Below are 20,176 nucleotides of genomic sequence, written 5' to 3'. Positions count from 1 at the left end.
TTCCTCGCGTCCAGTGCATCTCATTGGCTGATGTACATCGGCGTTGGAGCCTCAGCCAATAACAGCGTTCGTAGTGCGCGAGGAGTCAGTCTCCTGCACGAAGCCGCAGAAAACGCTTCGGTTTTGTGCGTGTCGCGTCACTTCCTGGACAAGGAGGGGGGGGTGCAGCGCTGACAACTGATCAACAATAACAAAATCATAGTGAGGAGGAGATAGTGGGGTGAGTGTGAATTAAAATACTTTTTTCGCCGCACAGTTTTCTGAAAGATGTCCCGCTTTTGAGATTTACCTCTGGATGAAAGTGATACTTTGGTTCGCTAGACTAATTGTGCATGCTGTTCTGGCCAGTGTCTGTACGTTTGGGGTCATTGAGCTAATCTTGAGTGGGCATAGCTTTGCAAATGTATATCTAGGCTAGTCAGTGCTAGCTAGCTTCCTTTATTCGTTAGCTGGTTAGCCACCTGTGCGACGACAGTAACGGCACTCACCTTGCAGGTGAACAAGAGACAGTTGTCCTTCATTTGCTGACATTATCATACTGAGTTGTTTTGGTTGAATGGAAATAATACAATTAATTCTGTCATTTTTTCCCTCGACATTGATTTTAGTCTCAGAGTCAGTTATTAAGCGAATGTTTTTCGTGATTGATATTGATTAATTTTATTACTGTAACGACTACAGTACTGTTGATTCAGCACTTATAGATAGCTGCGGACAATATATAACGGCATATGTTCCAAATTACCGTATTTACGCAATAAAACATCTGTACCGCTGGAGCGATCGATTTTGTTATTCTTTCATTTGGAAGGATCGTAATGTCCGTTGCTGAAAAAAAACAAGTTTTGCTTGTCGGGAGGTGAGATGCAAGCAAAAATCCCTTATAACCTAGCGGCCATTTTCTGAAATTTGTAAAAGCATTTCGGTGAAAGATCTTCAAGTAAACAAAAAACGTGCAGATGCAGTTAATTAAGATCAGTAACACTGTCGTTTTATGGCAAGCTAAATTGTGCTTTGCATATCAAGAAGTAAATACAGTGCAAGGTAGGTATATATGATTTCTAGCTGTCGTTTTATTCTTATCTGGCAGATCCACAAAGAAACTTCTAAACCTTGGTACGTTTGCATATGAAGCGTTTATGAAGTTGAAATTTGGTGATCGAATTCTTGTCGTTGCTAGGGGAATTTTATGACAACCCGTTTACACTGTTTAAACCACTGTTATCAAATACATTTTAAGCGATCTTTCACGCATCACTCCTCAAAATGACCAAATATTTTTTTCTAATTCGAATACAAGTATCTGACATGCTGACGGCTGGTGACCATACAGCTGAATACATCGCAAGTTTCAAAACACCGTATTAGCAAGAAGCGCATTCCAGCGTGCAAATGAACATGTTTGCGGGTAGGGGGCGTCCTATCGCCTTTTGCGATTTTTACCTAGAGTGATCTAGATATTTTTATCACTGGTTCGGATAATTATTGTAAATAAAATAAATAGCATTTAAATTTAAATAGTAGCATTTACACTGTAAGTTTTGAATTTTAAACGCGAAGTGTGTGTGTGTTTTAAAAATGTTTTGGGGATAAACAATGGTGTAGTTAAAAATAAACGTCCTTCACACCAGCGGACCATGGCAAATCTATCTCGAAGAGCAGCATTTTCAGTACAGGAGCTGGCAGAAATACCGCTGTAAATGCAGACTTTCTGCAGTCGTAATGGTTAACGGTAAAAGTAAATAAGTGATTTAATTATCGCGTGATGATAGTGCAGTCAAAATTATACACCTCACTTGCTAATGATGAACACTTTAAAAATTTCCTTCTGCGATTTTTAAAGTATTGTTAATTTATCTTTGGTTAGTCATTCCATTCAGTTTTAACTTAATTTTTTTTTTTTGCTTGTAGCTCTATGGAAACACTCATGGCAACCAAGAATTTGACAAACAATACATGACAAAGGAGTAAAACACTCCATTGTCATGGCAATGGTTAGTCTGATGGCTCCTGTTTTGTGGTGGCAGGTCTGTAAGGTTGGCCCCCAGCATTAAGGTTTAGCTAAAACGTTTCTTTTGTTGCTCCAAGACATTATTGGCTTCCTGGCTTTCGTCATCTCTTATAGAGTAAAAATGTTCTCGCTTTGCTTATGGTATATTCCTTTGCTAGAGGTCAATGTTTAGTTACAACTTGTCAGCAAAAAATACTTTCAAGGGCGAGAAAAGCAGAGAAAGCCAGTGTCCCCTGTTAAATAGGGCAGTGTCTTTAAATATAGTTTTCTGAAGGAGCCAACGGCAAACAATGTATCTTCATTCAGCACTCATCAGCACCCGCAGAATCTTCTAGAACAGGGAATCTATTTGTTCGGTTTTTTGCAGCAGGAATTGTCACAAATCAGAGTGCACTTTCAGTAAAATACTTCCATTTGATATGGCTTGTTAGTTAACGCCTGGCCTTTGGACCTGGTCGGAAGGTGAAACCAAACAGACTGGGCTAAACATCAGAGGCTCCTGGTCAGTGACACCTTTTTCGATAGGACTTCACAGGAGCGTCTGAAAGGGGGCTGTCCACACAGGACTTCAGCTCAATCCAGACGGGGTGACGAAGGCCCAGTTCCTCGTTGCAGGCTGGCCAGAGATGAAACTTGGGCCTGATAGAAAGATGAAACTGATAAGCCTGATTGTTGATGGGACTTTTATTATCTTTAACGTTTTTTGTTAAGTGATTTATTTTTCTTTGAAGAAAACAGGTAGAGGTTAGTGAAAAGCGAATAAAGGAATTGCAAACAACAGATGTATCAATTCTGTGAGTGTGTTTTTTGTTTTCCTCCAGTTGTCCAAACTCAGATGAAACTGTTGCACAGATTTGAAGCTCCCTTCGACATTTAGAGAATGATTTGCGAATTAAGACTCTGGATGCGCCGGCTTTCTTTTTCCGCAGGGCCCAAGTGACACAGAAAACCCCTTCAGAAGCTAGAGTCAGTCGCAGGTACATCACCAGGTCATGTCAACGACATGAGTCTTCGTAAGAGATGGCTGACAACATGCTGCCCTGATCTGTCACAAGATTCTTTTTTTTACAAGGGCGTTTGAATATTTAAAATGGGATTTTTGAGTTATGAGTATAAACATTTTAGCATTTATATTTTGTCTCTGTGTAACACACCCAGGGCGTCTAGAGGTGTGTGTAATGTGACTGGTACACAGCTCGGACGTGGCCAGAGTACAGGGAGAACCACGCAGAATCCACACGGGATTTCAGGCCGCGCTGCTCAGCTGGGCTGCCGGGCAGCCTCACAGTGCCTTGCTGCTGGAAAAGGTCACGTTCGGAGGGAACCACGGAGCGGTCAGGGCTCACTGCCTCACTCTGCGGCTGCCCTCTCACAGGGTAAGGTGACACCAGTCTATTCCTGCGCATGTTTTGGGGTAGGAGATTACACACATCGTTATGATGCTGTACGGTCAGCAGAACTGGATGTTAAATGCATATATCTGTGGGCTCAAAGGTGATATTACTCCACATAGAAGCTGGTAAAGATTTATTGAAGGCAGACAGGGTAAAAATAAATACTGCAGATGGACGTCAGGAGAGATTTTAGTTTAAAATTAGGAACAGAATATGGTTCAAGCCACAATCCAGTCTTAAAGTGTTTTTATAATAATAATGACAACAACAATATTGTTCTATACAATATATACAGTATTTTTGTTAATTGTAGTATTATTTTATTATTATTATTCATTGGATTTGAACAGCGCTTTTCAAAATTTGAAGACACTCATAATCTTCAGGAACATGAAACATATAGATGGAGTAACATAAAAACAGAAAGAAATAGTTGCCGAAAGCTCAAGGCGATGAGCAGTACAGAAATGCAGGATACAATGAGTAATAAATGGATGAATGGTGTTTAACATCTTAATTAGTCATCTCAGGTGGTGTCAGTCAGGTGTTATAATTGTATCAGCCAGAGGATTTTTTAATTCCGGCTCGAAGGGACTGGATTCGCGTCAGACTCCCTGGATTTAACAAAAGTTCTCTCTTCGGCAGGGAGGCCAGGCAGGCTTTGACGGTGAGCCCAGCAGAGCAGGACGCCGCTCCACCCGCAGGTGAGAAAGGTCTGCCTGGGTTGTTTTACATTTAGAAAGAATAAAGCAGGTGAAATTCTGCTATGCTCACCCCTGGTATGTTTGCAGTGTAGACTATTTACTGGCTGCAACATAACTCCACTCCTTGGTATTGGATGTAGTTGCACTTTTTTTAATACTGCCTGTGATTTGATTCATCTACCCTTCCTCTGATTTCCACACTGAACAGGGGCTGATTCATCTCCCCTTGTCGCTCCTTTTGGGGAAACTTCAGACGCAAATTTTTTTATTTAAGCCAGTCTGTATTTTGGTTGAATTGGTCTGTGAAGTATGAGGTCTGTAGTGGTTTAGTTAATCGTATTATCGGGGAATGTATTGTTCTGTGTAAAATGGTGTTTTGCTGGAGAAGGAGTCGTAGGAGCCATGAAATACTAGCAGCTGTAGGAATCTTGTGGTGGTCCTGTGCAGGGATTGGACTGTCAGCCTTATTGGATAACATCTGTGATTTTTGATTCCTTCCCAATCCCGACCTAGACGACGGAGAGGCCATGTGGGAGGGCGCCATGGATCCCCCCGAAGATGAGGGCCGGACCTTCATGGAGGTGATCAGCGAGAAGTACAGCCCGGAGAATTTCCCGTACCGCAGAGGTCCCGGCGTTGGGGTGGTGGTACCAATGGGTCCTCAAGGTTCACCTATGAAAGGTGAGACCTGCCAACACTGCTGGCTGGAGCGTTATACGATCTGGGCCTTGGTAGAGCTGGCTCATTTTTAGAGCAAGATTGGAGCTGTGGACTCTGGACCAGCCAGGTCTGTTTTTTGAGTTTTATCTTCTTTGCAGTCCTTGAAACACTCATGGTGCAGCGTCTGAGAGGCTACAGTGAAAATAAGATTTATATGGACAGTGTCATGCGTGTATTAATCCACTGTCGCCCAAACACTTTGAATAGTTTGAAAGGCAAGATATGTTACATGATAACAAATTGTGGATTGTTGTCTTTTGTTGTTCCAGCGGGTTTATGGTGTTGGAACAAATCCGTTTCCACCGTTTACCCCCATATAGCACAGTAGCATCCTATAGTATATGTGACGTTTATGTCAACTTCCTGTAGCATTCCGTATTCAAACACCTTGGATGACTGTGTCAAGCCTTACATTTGTAGCCGGTAAATTTGTGGAACTGTCTGCCAGTTGTCTGCCAAGTTAACATAACACAAAATGACTATTGGGTTTTGTCCTTGTAGACTGTCATATGATGGCTGAAAAATGGTTACCGTCTGTGTTGTACATAATTTCATTGGGACATAAAAAATTAGGGCATTTTTCCAGGTGGTTAATTGATTCACAAGTAGAAATGTGTAAAAGCATGAGGTATAGTGTATAGGAAAGCATCATTGTGGGTGAGAGTCTTTCCATTTTATTTCCACTCCTTTATAGATCGACTAAACCTTCCCAGTATCCTGGTGCTCAATGGGTGTGGCATTAGTCGCGCCGGAGATGAGGCTGAGATCTCGGCCTTCTGCGCCCATGTAGTGGAGCTGGACCTGTCCAACAACAAACTGCAGGACTGGCATGAGGTGGGAATCCAAATTTGACCTTGGCAAACACCCGTGGGATCAGGTTTCTTTGGCAGTGAAATCCTTAGCAAATGATCCAATATCAGGAGCAGCTTTGTTCTTGAGTGTTAACACTTAAAAGAAGATCTGAAACAGATCTGTAAAATCTCTTAAGGAAAATAAGTCAAGAGAAAACACAGGAATGAATATATGGTTAGGGTTATGCTCGAGGGAGTTTTACTTACACAAAAATGTTTGGTTCAGAGAGAGAACCAGTCACATTGTAGATGAGATGGACCAAGCAACTAGAGGAAGCGAGATCAACCAATCAGATGTCTTGGTCCTGCCTCTTCTAGTTGCTTAGACCCACCTCCTCTATAATCTAATTGGTTCAGAGATAACCAATCATTTTTTCCTTCTGTCCTCAGAGCATAAGTAAAACTCCAACCAGCTCATGTTATAGCCTGTCTCTGCAGATTGTGATAATGTATATGATCAATAATCAGCTAGAGAAAAACATGACCTGTCACACAGGGCCCTACGCAAAGTCACACCACTGCGTTCACTTTTATTGCTCTCTGGCACAGCTGGTGAAAAACAGCATTTGTAGTTCACTGGAAGTATGGGCAGGTCAGCACCAATAGGTTGGTTCTTAAAAGGATAGTAGATGTGTAAGTCATATGCCAAACGATGGCAAAGGAAAACCGAAAATGACAGTTAAACCAAACTGGTAAATAAGGTCTTCAGTGCAGGTCTGGCTGGTCTTTGGTAGTATACTCCTCTCATTTGGGCATCACTTGTTATCCTATTTTTTTTTTCCTGCTCATGTAGATCAGCAAGATTGTATCCAACATCCCGAATCTGGATTTTCTCAACCTGAGCTCCAACCCCCTCAGCGAATCACCGCTGGATGCCAGCTGTGCGGAGGCCTTTGTCAGGGTTCGACGGCTGGTCCTCAACAACACCCATGTCTCCTGGGAGACGGTGCACACTTTCACGAGGGAGATCCCCGAGTAAGACAGCTGGGTGGCCGCTACTTGGTCACACTGGGGGAGGGAGCCGTATCTGTACCACATACCTAATTGGTTGACAAATACTAAGCATGGTATGAATTGGCTTTACAAAAGACTGCCATTGTTGATGGTTGTAAGTAGGGCTTAGTAAGTAAGCCAGTGGTTCTCAAACTGTGGTTTGCACCCCCATGAGGGTCATTCTGGCATTATGGGGGGGGGGGGGGTCACACTTAAGCAGGAGAAAATGCAGAACTTGACATTTGATGACGAATCTTTTCTGTATTAGAGGAATAAACAAAGAAATGTGTATGTGTGGTCAGTCAGACAGCAGGAGCATTTAAAGTACAGAATGGACAGATTTCTGACAGGAAAGAAAAGCACGTCATCTTCCGGTAATCGTTTAAAAGCGGAGTTCGAATTGATGACGAAGTCTGACTAGCTGGGATTACACATATTGTGAATTCATTTTCAAAATGTCTTCTGATTTGCATTTGAATTCTCACAATGCCCATTTTTACAATGTTTGTGACATAATGTCAGTAAATTAAAAACGTTATACGAGATGGACATGGGGTTTCTTCTGTTTCCGAAGGGGGGCATGAGAGAGAAAGTTTGGGAACCATTGGGCTAAGCTGTGGGTTTAGGTATAAGGGAAGGAGAATGCTAGGTGTATTGGATGGTCATTAAATGATATGACCTGTAACATGCCAACTTGTGGCCCTGCTCTTTAGCCCTGTTCTGTAGATAGCACTGGGAGGACACCCGGCCCGAACATTTCAGCTGTAGATAAAACCATATGGGACTTTGGAGATAGCTGCGCAAAGCTATCAAGTCTCATCTCTATGAGGTATGTCGCCCCCTGCAGGCTGGAGGAGCTCTTCCTGTGCCTTAATGAGTACGAGGCTGTAACACACTCAGCTGTGCCCTGCCCCTCGCTACGCCTGCTGCACATCACTGACAACAACCTGCAGGACTGGGGCGAGGTGCGCAAGTTTGGGGCCATGTTCCCCTGTCTGGACACCCTGGTCATGGCCAACAACAGCCTCGCCTCCATCCAGGACTCTGGGGACGCCCTGCATCGACTCTTTCCTAAACTACGCAGCATCAATCTTCACAACTCAGGTAGTCCCGCCCTCTTCCCAAGCTTCAGCCAATGAGCCAGTGCCAAGCTTAGGGTTCCCCTTAAAGGCCCATGAAGAACCAATTTAGTACAGCATTGTTCTATGCTATATGCAGAATGTTTCATTGGCCTCGTGGCAAGTTCTCAATGTATTATTTATTTATTTATTTATTATTATTCTGGTTGGTGGTGCAGTGGTTAGCACTGTCGCCTCACACCTCTGGGACCCGGGTTCGAGTCTCCACCTGGGTCACGTGTGTGGAGTTTGCCTGTTCTCCTCATGTCGTCGTGGGGTTTCCTCCAGGTACTCCGGTTTCCCCCCACAGTCCAAAAACATGCTGAGGCTAATTGGACTTGCTAAATTGCCCGTAGGTGTGCATGTGTGCGTGAATGGTGTGTGAGTGTCCCCTGCGATGGGCTGGTCCCCCATCCTGGGTTGTTCCCTGCCTCGTGCCCATTGCTTCCGGGATAGGCTCCGGACCCCCCGCGACCCAGTAGGATAAGCGCTTTGGAAAATGGATGGATGGATTATTCTATCTGTCTGTCTATATATCTATCTACATATCTATACATACATACCAAACATACAGTACATACAAAACATACGTATTGCTAAATCATTGCAACATAAGAAAGACTAGAGGTTTATTAGTCATGGACACAGATTTGTGAGTTGCTGCTTTTTAGTGGCGATAGAAATCAGTAGTACACTAGCACCTCAGTGAAAGGCCTTCGGTGGGACGGTAAGGCCTCCTGAGGGTCTCTCGTGGCTGGGCAGCGGGCCGAGCATCCTTCCAACCGGAGGTGCAGAGCCGGCTTTCCTTTGACCTGTCTCGCCGGTCCACTGAACGCGAAAGGAAGAGAGATGAAAGAACCGATAGCAGCGGCTTTGCTGACCAGATTGCGTTCTTTTCACATGGGTTTTGGGGGTTAGGGTGCCTGGGGGAGGCTTAGAAAGGGATGAGGTGGGGGGGGAGCTGTTAGGCGGTCAAGAGTGGTGGAAAATCTCACCCCTGCCCTCTCTGCATTTTAAAGGAAGTCTTTACCGAAACAGGATATGCATCTAGCTGTAGCTGAGAATCTTGTTATGTATCATTTTGTTAATCTAACTCCCATCAGCCATTCCGAAGGGTAGATGATTACTCACTATCCACAAAAGCTAAGCTTGTAGTAAAAGCGCTGTGAACATGACTCGCTCAGTGATGGATACTCTAGGCCACGCCACCCTGTGGACGTTCATGTAAAACGCTTGAGGTTTACGGTGGAGTATCTGGGGGGAAAAAATCTATAGACCAGTGTTTCCCAAGATAGTCCAAGCTCAGGAGCTGGGAGGGAGCAAAACAGGAAGCTCGGAGGGAGCAAAAACTTGAGCCGGCTGTGGGCTCCTGCCAGCCAGATTGGGAAACACTAGACAGTTTAGAGGTATGAAAGACATTGATCATGTACCTGTCTGTCTGTAAATGTACCAGGATCACTTACTGCAAAATTGGAGCCCTTATCCTTTATTAATATTAGTCATTGTTGACACTCCACTTGAATGAAAATTGACAGTGATGTGTTCCTTTGCGTGCTTTTTTTTTTAGGTCTAAACAGGTGGGAGGATATTGAGAAGCTGAACTGCTTCCCCATGTTGGAGGAAGTGAGGCTGCTAGGAATTCCTTTACTACAGACTTGCACCAACACGGAGAGGCGCAGCCTCACTGTAGCACAGTAAGTGCCCCCCCCACCCCCAACACACACACACACACATAAACAAAAACAGGGCCACCCACTGCATTCAATTTCAGAACATTTAGCTCAGCATCTGCATCATACATTATTGCCTCATATGGCTTTTGTCTGTAAAACGATTACAAAGCTGACAAACGTTTGCCTATCTATCTGCCTGCGTTCGCATTTTATTTGAGTCAGCCACAGCAACATCAACAGCGTATGTGCAGAACTGCCTGCACACACCCTGGCCCTCTGGCACCAATGCTGCGTGCCTGGGAATGTATACAGGGCCGGGTCCACAGGGGGCATCGGCTTTAGCTGAAATATGATTGGCTCCCAGGATGCCCCATCCCCTGTCACTCACCTGTTCAAAACATATCATTGGCTAATGAGAAGGTTGGCCCCTCCATATGAATTGTGGCCCCTTTAAAATCAATTGCCCTGTGTATATCCTTGAGTGGGGCATCCATAACAGCACCTTGGCCCCCCCCTTGCAGTCTGCCCTCCGTGTCGGTGCTGAATGGAAGCAAAGTGACGGACGAGGAGAGGGAGGATGCAGAGAGGTTCTTCATACGCTACCATCTGGACTGTCCTGAGGAAGAGCTGTCTTACAGGTGCGACACGCAGCACACCTGGGCTCCGTATTGCTATTCTATTAACGGTCAGGGTATTGCCCATTCAGTACGCATACTCCTCCTATCTAGTCTATGCTGCAAAGCTACCACGGTAGCATGATCTCATCATCAGAGTCCAAACCTCAACAGGGTATATAGCCCATCACTAGATGTAACTATGTGTGAGCGCGTGCTATGTAACGGACTAACATTCCATCCAGGTGTTCTTTGCCTCTTGCCCTGCGCTTCCCGGGACATGCTCCGAGCGAACCACAGCACGAACGGTTACGGAAAAATGAACGACGGCAGTTATTCAGCGTACTGGAGATCACAAAGTAGTAGTTCATAAAAACACACACCTTGGGTGTGGGAGTTTGTGAGAATGGATTATTACTATTTTAAGCCCTTTGTGACCGATGAACCACAGATTGCAACCAGGCATGTTGGAACAAGCAATCACATCAACTGATTACCCTCTGAAGCGTTTAACCAGGTCTAGCCCCCAGAAGATCCGGGTGATCCGCACTTTGTTTGTGTGTATATGCTGTGTACATGCACACACAAGCACACGTGTGTGTATATATGAGGGGAGTTGACATTTGAGATTTTAATGGGTTCCCCCATGGTGGTCTTCACGCTGAGTATAGGCGGCAGGCAGATAGTGTTAACTCATTAGTATATCTATACCTCTGTCCTAGTTTCCAATCTTTAAAGGGTAAAAAAGGAAACCGAGGGGGCTGCCATACAACAAAGTGTGATAAGACGGGGCGGACACCCCCCCCCCTTTTAACAGGAATTCTAAGGGCTGTTCGGTGGCTGGGAAACGGAGCACCCCTCCTTGCCATGCAAATTCCACTTAACCCCAGGAGAATGCCGGGAAGGGATTTGCCACAAGAGTGTAGCCTCTGATTGGGGAATCTAACCTTTGGGAGACAATGTGGCCAGTCTCTGGTCACTCAATGACTCCTTTGTGAGTAATACTCTGATCAGAAAGGTGATACACAAGGTGGCAGGCTGATTCCCCCCCCACCCCCATCACCCTCCCCCCTCCACCTCATAGGGGATTGAGCACTTTGCCTATTTCCATTTGTAACTGGAGCTGACGCACCAGTTCAAAAGGAATATTTGCAGACATTGTCTCATTGATTACGACACAAGGAAAGTGCCTCTTTTTCCGACTAAGATAGACAGGGATTTGGAAGGTATAAAAATGGGTGTTTGATATGTGAGTCTCTGGTAGAATATGGAGGGGCATCCATCTCTTATTTTCCTGGACTTGTAGAGGTGTTAAACCAGACTGGAAAGCGCTCTCCTAACAGCTTGTTTCCTCTTTACCCCCACCCACCCCCGGACACCCATTTAGTGCCCAGTCTAATTCCTCATCCTTGCGTTTCTGCCTTCGTGTAGCCCTGACTGCTTGCGGTCGTCTCTCACTCTGGAGACCGGGAGACCTTACTGACCACTCTGTCTAGACGCACGTCCGTTCCGCCGGGTCGTGACTCAGCCCGTGCTGGCTCAGTCGGCTGAGGTACGTAGAGAAATGTAGGCGGGTCAGAACCAGCAGTGGGACGCAGGCTCTGAGCCAGTGCGTCATTCCCAGGTGTTAGAGTACAGCTAGCAGACGGTGCGTGGTTCCATACAGTCGACAGTGCCTCTCTCTCTCTCTCTCTCTCCCCCCCCCCCCCGCCTGCAGACATTAAACTACATTTTCGGGGGTTTGACCTTCTGCCAGTTTCCCAGGTGGGAATAGGGGGGTGGCCCTTGGGGGACAGCAGGCGGCAGTAACAGACAGAAGCGGTATATCCTCTTTCTGCACAGCCCTACGCGCCCTCTTCCTCTCGAAGATCACAGCCCCACACGCAGGTCACGGGCACTTCGACTTGCCCTCGGCTGGAAAGCTGGATAACAGAGCCGCAATTTAACACACACCCTATTGCTTTGCCCTCAGGTAACCCTAGTTACCTGCCTGGATGCCTTGGAGCTCAAGGTGTATTTTAAAAAGCAGAATTGGGGGGTTTGACCAATGAAGCGTGACGTGTAAAGGACACCCTTGTTGTTCCATTGGTGTTTTTGAAATAAAGACTAGATGGAAAATGACATGTAACTGGATAGATTATTTTGTTATAAAATCATACCACATTAAAATCCAAGAACATATACCTCTGGAAATTGAGACAAGAATTGATGCCTATTTTTATGGTTATATATATAGAAAATTATGTATGTGTTTGTGTATATATGTATATATATGCATTATTTATGTATAAAGCATGAATTGTTCTGAAGATGTAAGCCACCTTTATGTAATGTTTCTGGATAAAGTAAAAATCTCAAGGACTCAGGTTAGCCACAGTTGACATTGCTGAATGAATGATCCGGGGCAGGACTTAGACCTTTACTCCTCTTGGACCACGCACTAGGCCAAATGTTGTTCCACCTGACCTCTTAATTGCTTAATTAAAAGTCATTATTTGGTTCCTGTTACGTTTCTGAAAAGCCAGAAGTCCTGTAGACATTGTGATAAAGTGCCCCCCACCCCACCAGTGCGTGTAATGAAGCCATGGAGGCAGCCGTTAAATAAATATATAATGTAATAGGGGTTCAATGACTCTGACCACAATATAAAGGCCATATGCGAAATGCGTCCTCTAGAGGCTGAGTTTGCAGGAGCGGAGAAAAAGGGAAAAAAAAAAAAACTGAAAATGGCACTTTGTGGGAAACTGCTTAGAGGTGACTTGAGTAGAATTCCCAGGGCTGCACGGGAACCCGAGGCAGAATTGAGAGCAGGGGCTTGCATTGTTGGGAACCTTTTTGGAAAGGAGGGCAAATTACACTGATTAACCCACCTGTTACAGGGGGCATTCAAGGCTGAGGCTTTCCTTTAGATTTTATTTAATCGTTTTTTGGCCTTATCTCTGCAGAATCCCCTGGGCCAAGGTCCTTTCTCACGACTACCTAACGCAGGGAAGGAGGGAGTCTGGGACAGGGAACTGAGGCAAGGGGCAGAACAGAGGCACGTGTGATTCTTGGCGTAGTCTGCCTCTAAAGGGAGGGCTGCATGTGATGTCCTACGTTGCTTGGGATTTGTAACGGTGTTTTCATCGATTCAGCAACCGCTCGTGATTCTCTGCAATTTCATGATGGCTGAACCCGCAGAATCCTGACAAATAATAGTGATCGATTTGTTGTGTGGGATTTGCTGTGTTGTCTTTTTCAGAGTGACTTGGAAATAGTTTTGCAAATTTTTTACTTTAACGATTAAAAAGCATTAATTTAGCGTTAATGGTTTGAGCACAAGAAGTTCAGTTTGAGGGCTGAAATGGTTGTTCTCCGCATCAAGTCTCTGTCCCACATTTCATATGTTTTAGTGCTGGCTTTGTGGCCTGTCCCTCCCTAAGGTACCACTGCCTGGTGACGAAGTATGGCAAGCTGGCCCCGCTGGCGGACATCGACCTCCGGCCGCGGTGCCATGCTAAAGTAGAGGTGCGCTACGAGGACAGGGTGGAGATGCTGAGCATCCGGCTGGACCAGACGGTGGCCGAGCTGAAGAAGCAGCTGAGAACGGTGGTGCAGCTGTCCACCAACAACATGCGCGTCTACTACATCGACAAGGAGGTGGGCTGTGCTTTCGGACCTGAGGAAATGAAGTACAGCACCCGTGCCCTGCACAGCTACAACATCCGCGACGGGGACGAGATCCTTGTGGTTCCGAAATCCAAGTGACCATTTGAGTCTCTCCCTGCTGGGATGGGACAGCTCTCCCCCCACCCCCATCCCAGATCACCCCCCCACCAAAGCCTCACACACACAATCAACGTAATCATTCTCTACTACTGACCCCCGTTGTTTTGTTCAGGAAGTAGCCTGGTCTTGAATTTATTCTGAATTATTTGTCCTTGTGACATTACCTCGTCTTCAAAGAGCTGCACCTGCCTCGTGAAGGCAGGAATTGTGCAGGGGGGGCTTAACCACTGGATGTCCAGACAATCTTCTAAGGGTGGACAGCCATGCTGGACTGCTGTTGAGGTGCATGTGGATGTTTTTGATGGCAGCCTGTACCACCTCAGGTGTCTTCAAGAACAACTATTCACAGTTAGGCTCACAGTGATGAATGGGGTTACATAAAGCGTTGATTTCTTGACATTGACTGAAAAGGAACATTGTCTTTTTTTTACCCTTCACTTGTATCCTTCGCTCTTTTTTTTCAGATGGGAAGCTCCGTAAAATTTATATATTTCCAGACCATATTAGTTTCGAATTTTTTCTCAGTAAAAGTGGCTGCTAGCTTAGAAGGTAGCACTATTACTCCGCAATGGAAAATAACGTGCTGAAGTGAACGATGAAGTTTAAAAACAAAGCAGTAAGCACTCATGCAATCAATATATTTAAACATTCTTGTATAGTTACCGGAACAGCAATCCCAAATTGCATAATAATAAAAATTGTATGGAAGATGGTACATGCCAAACCAGCAACCAGCCAATTGGAACAACTTTGGGTTGGTTGCAGAATGTCTATGTGACATGTACGTCTCAGAGTTGAGCATCGTAGTTAGTAACTGAAGGGTTTCCTACAGAAATGACTGACATAAGCTTATATGACAGGTTGGCCTCTAGAAACTGAAAGAGTGCAGCAGGTGAGTGGTTGTTGTAAGGGCCACATGTTGACAGTCTGAAGCAAAGCTTGCTGTATCAGCTGGGATGAGGCTTGTGGCCTAAACCCTAAACTTGTTCACTTGGTTACCAAAATGTTTCGGCATTCCAAGGTAAATTAGTGGTGTGTTTGTTGAGGCTAGTTTTGTAGTTTTAGAGCTCACCTGTGCAGGAATATCATTTAATCACAGGTGTAAATATGGTAAATTACTGCTTATTAAATATCAGAGTTTGCTATTAGAGTCGAATGCACATACATTCTCTAGTGTCTGTTAGTGGTTTGATACATTTACCTGCATAAAGTGCTTCATTTAATCCCTGAGAAAATGATACCAACAGCCTTTTCATAACCTCTAAGCAGTGTTTTAGGTAGGGTCTTGTTTTGGCAGCGGTCTTCTGAAGTTGCTTTCCTTTATTCAGCAGGAATTGGAAAACGCAAGCCTCATTTTTATCGCGACAGTTTTAGTCTGATAAATCTCACACTGCTAAAATAACAAACGGAGAAACACAGCACTTACGCCCCAAAAGAGTCTTGAGATACAGATTAGCTGGTCTTGATGAAGCTTGGAGATACTTCACGGGATCTTGGTCTCATCTGAGCACCTGGTCCGTTGTGGACTGACCTGTCACAGTATCTACCCTCTTTGAATTGGCCAAGGCCAGTTCGAGGGTTTTTGGGCCAGACTGGCCCCCTTGATCTTTCCATTATACATCTCCCTAAGACTTGACTACGTCTCCCTAGGGATCTTTGAAGACCTTGAGGGAAATAGCCAGCTTTAACCCCTACCAGGCACCACTTTCAATGCGACTTCCTGTGCATCGGGTTACAGGGGTATCCCCACTAAGTTCTCCATCCATCCCAAACCCCTTTAGTCACCCATTAAAGTGGACATGTAACACCTTGATCAGGATGGACACGCTCCATCAGAGATGGGGCCCGGTCCAGCACCCTTTTAGTTTGGGTGGAAGGGAGATCCTAACGTTTATCGCCATGAGTGATGAGAACCGGTTCTCAGATCTCAGCCGGTGGTCTTAACGTTGCCATGCCAACTTGCCTGTCTTCAGACATCCCCAGTAATTGTATACAGTCTGGGACCAACCTTTAAAGGTTTTCTTTTGGTGTCTTTTTTTTCTGTGTATCTGCCATTTTATGTCAGTCAAGCTCCTCTCGCACCATATTCCACCGCAAGTATTTTGAGATTGTCTCACCTTAATTAAAGGAGCACTGTTTTACCAAAATTCACTGTGACGTAAACTGCTATTCAATTCCCAGATTCTGGAGTGATTACACTTTGAATTTGAATTGGTTAAACTTGACGTTATACAGTGTGCAGTGCAGCATGTGTGTAACAGTATCTGTAGAGTAAACATGCAATTTGACAGCCAGGTTTCTTTCTTGTCTTACAAATGAACGGCTGGCCCTAATGGAAAGAAGATTGCCGCAACATATCTAAGAGATCTCAGATAATATATTAAAGGCGTGGGTTTTATGCTGGTGTTTCAGTAATTTTTATAAAAACGGAATATATTATGCTAATATAATGCGATTGTGTCTGAGGCACAGGTCGATGCTGGATTTTTATGACAAACCACGCCCTGCTTTCCTTGATCCCACAAACCACTGTCTGTGGAATCGTCTGAACATCGACGGCAGCTGTGTGTAGCATCATGCACAGATAGTGGGACAGGAAGTCAGGCGCTGTTAAACTTCTATTTCTGTTGTTTTGGGAGCAATTTTGCCAGTTACGTTTATTTATTCCTTTGCACGGTAGACGCCATTATTGTAAGATTGTATAATTTGTATGTTTCTTTATTAATATTATCCAACACGTGATTCAAAAGTTTGATCTCACATGTTCCTCCACCAAATAAAATATTACATATTAATTATATATATATATATATATATATATATTTTTTTTTTTTTATTTTTTTTTTTTTCTGCTTGAGGCATATTAAAATTTTGCTTGTCTGATTTTCGGGTTTGTGATGTAGAGCTCTTTTCTCCACTGCAGTGCTACTTTGGAACTGGTCCTTATCTGAGGCAGATTTTTTTTAAGGTGGGGGATAACCATAGTCCATACAAAGGGGCCGACCTTATTATTAGCCCATGATATGTTTGAATCTGTGACAGGGGAGGGGGCACTCTGAAGGCTAACCATTTTTTTGATGGATCCAGTGCCCTTGCGGTCATTGGACTTCTCTCCTACCCATTATGGTTCTTTCATTGGATGATCTAGTGGCTTAGAATTGTATAGAGGAATTGAGTCATTGCTATGAAAAGGGTGGGGGGTGGCTGTAGGGGTGCTTTAAGATTGAAATGTTTTCATTTATTTCACTCTTGAACAAGCATGGTTGTGTTCTTCATTAATAATAGCAGAGCTTTTCACACACACACCCCCAATCCATTAAAGGTCTATCTCAGCATTAGGACGTAGGCAGCAGCCCTGTCATCTCTCTGCTTTTAATGAAACGCTTGGGGTCACTGTATGTGCCCTTTTCTTTATCTGTTTATGACAGGTACTGAATTCCTTATATTGTAGAGCCCTTTCATAGGCAGTGTACTGCGCGCATACAAGCTTTCAGCTATGGTTTACATCCATCCCTTTAAAAATGTTAATGCTGAGCGATGTACGTCACAAAATTATAATAGAGAAAATCCAGTAAAATTTGTTTGCGTTTAAATATTCTTCCCTCTGCTTGTGTGTGTGTGTGTGTGTGTGGTAAATGCCCATATCTGGTATGAGCAGCCGGCTGTTGTGAGAGAGATCCCTGGAGAAAATGGGGCAAAGGGGTGAGAAATGATCATTACACAAAGAGAGAGAATTGTTGCTCATATGCAATGTATGAAAGCAGGAGTGGGCCATTCAGGCTGATGAATAGAAGGAGTATATTTGGACAGAGGGATGATGCTGCTGAAGATGGATCCGCTCAGAGTCCTTTATTATTCTGTTATCACGAACAAACTTTCATTCAGACCTGAGAAAGGAACTGTCAATCCCATTAAAAGGGTGGAAATGTTGCCAACAATGAAGGCCGCAGAGCAGTGAAGTAGGACTGCACATGTACAACTATTTAATTTGTTTCTGTTTTTTTTGCTACATTGTGGAAATCTGTTCGATTTGTTTTAATTTACTGAATGTGTTTTGCCTGACTGTACCAGTGCTGACGATGAAGTGTTCGAAATGTGTTTGCTTGAAAATTATATTGAAAAGGTTGAAATATGTATGGAGAATCGTTATGTCTACGCAGTATATAACTGACGTTCAGGTTCTATGGTGTGGGCATTGTCTGGCAAGTGGGATTGTGAGGGACAATGGAGACTGCAGTCCTTCAAAGATGCTTCTTTCCTGGTACAGCTGTTCTGAGTGAGCTGTGTGCCATTTTTGTCATTACCAAGACGGTGATAAACTGCTGGTTGCAAGTTTTACCACATACTTCAAATGTGTCGATATTTTATTTGATATCTAGATTACATCGTTGACAGTGCTTTGCCAAAGAAAATAGTTCTTCTTGAACCAAGACATGGGCAGAATGCTGTTCTAAGTGATTCTCTTGCCATTGCACAATGTATTATGCTCGCTACGTAGGTCTGCCACTGTGCCCAAAACCAGAAATACATGGCATTTTGTGAGCTCAAGTATATCCTCTGCTAGCTTAAGAGATGAGCAAGGGACAGCTTTTATGTAAAGCTAGCACATGCTAATTGTTCAAGGGTGTGAGTGCTGTACATCAAGACGGCGGTTTGACACGATACAATATTGCAGTTCCAAGACCAAAATGGCCAAGACGTATTTGTTCCAGTTTGCTTTACAGCTGATGGATGCTGAAGTGTTTGTGAACCAGAAGCGCCACAATCCTCGTTGCGAGTCTCTCAGCAACCCTTGACTATGAACTGATGATTTATTAAAACTTTAAGAGTTTGATTTTAAACCCGATTGTCTTGATATTATTTGGCTGTCTGTGGAGATATGCACGTGGCTTTTATTTGAACACATCGAAAATCTTGCTCTGATGACATGAAATTCCATGGAGATTTATGATCATTTATGATAATTTTGTAATGGTAAATACAAGGAAGAACATCTTAGCGTGTTTTTTTGAGATAGTAAAATACGACTAGTAAATATGGAATTACTTCAGGGATTGTGTCCTCTAGTCCGGTGATTTACAATGTGACTCCCTAACCCTAACCCTCCAGCTGGACCTCATCTAGTCAAGAACTACAACAAGTCAGTTCAAGAATAGTCAACATAACTGGTTATACAAAACCCAGGGATATTGGAAACAAGGCTGATGAAGTGACTTGTCAACTGATATTAGACTTGCCGTTGGGTTTGTCATTTAATGTGACCCACTCAAAAGTAAGCTAAAGTGGCAGATATAAACCTTATGGATATCAGAAGCCTTCACTAGACCACAGTAACTAAGACCGCGGCCTCAAGAAGAATTGGCATGCAAGGAATCCACACCTCCATGGCTATTCCCCTATATTAGCCCAACAGTGACTTTTTGCTCCTTGAGCTATATCCAGGAACTTGTTTGATGGCAAACATGGCCAGACTGTATTCTGATACACCCTTGCTACTACAGAGCTAGACGAAGGGCAAAGCATTTTGAACAGAGGGTATTGTGCCCCTCAAAAGACAGAGTCACCTACAAGAAGGTTCTGGTTACCTGTGGGGAACCTGTATTGTGAGCAAGACGACGGGAGGGCAGGTTTAGGTCAACTGATGGGTAAAGGGGGTTAGAAGGTGAAAATCAAGGGACAAAATGGGGATCGACCAGGTTCAGGTAAGCTGAATTCAAGTCTGCAACCCCCTGGGAAGATATGATTTGGCCTACAACCCAAAACTAGGATGTTGACATTGGACCACAACCTCCCTAATGTCAAAGTCTTTTGGATGCTGCAATGCTGCAGTTCTGTTAATTGAATTGCCTGGGTTACATCAGCTGATTCGTGTCTATGTCTCGCATGTTTCCTGAAGGATATTCACTTTCATTCTGCCAGTTGTTTGATATCAGGATTGGATGCTTTGAAATCTTTTATCCTAGCACAATCATGTCCTCCATTTTCGTTAGTGGGACCTATCACCCTATCTTCCTCTCATGTCTTACACCATCACCACTAGTTCCTGACACTGATTCAACACGAGATGAGCCAATTTGGAACAGCAGGTCTATTGGGGCCTATTGGGACCTTTCAATTCCATAGTTGTGGTTAGGGGCTTTTGTAAATTTACAAGGATAAGACTTGGAGGTGTAAAAGAATCTGTCATTGAAAGCACCCCTACTTTGGCTTAGTCAATAGGAACTCAGGCCTCTTCAATACTGATGCCTCTCATACCTTATCCCCTATGCTCTCCTATTACCTCTACTGTCCTTCCAACAATGGTCTTCTGACTCTACTGTGCCACTGTCC

The 20,176-nt window shown here is 44.2% G+C and overlaps 1 protein-coding gene across 5 annotated transcripts; it reads left to right on the top strand.

Annotated features, from left to right (window-relative positions):
- The first annotated feature begins 98 nt into the window (after positions 1 to 98).
- Positions 99 to 14,243, top strand: tbcelb (tubulin folding cofactor E-like b). 5 transcript variants are annotated; one of them, XM_048983815.1, is made up of 12 exons: positions 99 to 220; positions 2,941 to 2,988; positions 3,170 to 3,387; positions 4,051 to 4,109; positions 4,623 to 4,790; positions 5,524 to 5,663; positions 6,474 to 6,655; positions 7,521 to 7,777; positions 9,359 to 9,485; positions 9,986 to 10,102; positions 13,024 to 13,115; positions 13,501 to 13,599. In XM_048983815.1, exons 5-11 carry the CDS (start codon positions 4,637 to 4,639, stop codon positions 13,094 to 13,096), a joined length of 1,050 nt encoding a protein of 349 aa, XP_048839772.1. In that variant the 5' UTR covers positions 99 to 220; positions 2,941 to 2,988; positions 3,170 to 3,387; positions 4,051 to 4,109; positions 4,623 to 4,636; the 3' UTR covers positions 13,097 to 13,115; positions 13,501 to 13,599. The 5 variants fall into 5 exon arrangements, with proteins under 5 accessions (XP_048839772.1, XP_048839768.1, XP_048839771.1 ...); XM_048983811.1 differs by lacking the exon at positions 13,024 to 13,115 and having other exon boundaries at positions 13,501 to 14,243; XM_048983812.1 differs by lacking the exon at positions 13,024 to 13,115 and having other exon boundaries at positions 112 to 220; positions 2,833 to 2,988; positions 13,501 to 14,243.
- Positions 14,244 to 20,176: the final 5,933 nt, after the last annotated feature.

This window comes from Brienomyrus brachyistius, chromosome 18 (assembly GCF_023856365.1).
Source record: "Brienomyrus brachyistius isolate T26 chromosome 18, BBRACH_0.4, whole genome shotgun sequence".
NCBI classification, from domain to species: domain Eukaryota; kingdom Metazoa; phylum Chordata; class Actinopteri; order Osteoglossiformes; family Mormyridae; genus Brienomyrus; species Brienomyrus brachyistius.
Note: the sequence above shows the minus strand (reverse complement) of the source record. Positions and strands in the feature narration are given on the sequence as shown.

What these genes read in the sequence shown, in the direction of transcription:
- tbcelb (XM_048983814.1), top strand. Translation starts at nt 4,637, where the DNA reads ATGTGGGAGGGCGCCATGGATCCCCCCGAAGATGAGGGCCGGACCTTC. An exon ending in TCAAGGTTCACCTATGAAAG is followed by an intron (nt 4,791 to 5,523) that starts GTGAGACCTGCC and finishes ACTCCTTTATAG; the next exon opens with ATCGACTAAACCTTCCCAGT. An exon ending in CATCAATCTTCACAACTCAG is followed by an intron (nt 7,778 to 9,358) that starts GTAGTCCCGCCC and finishes TTTTTTTTTTAG; the next exon opens with GTCTAAACAGGTGGGAGGAT.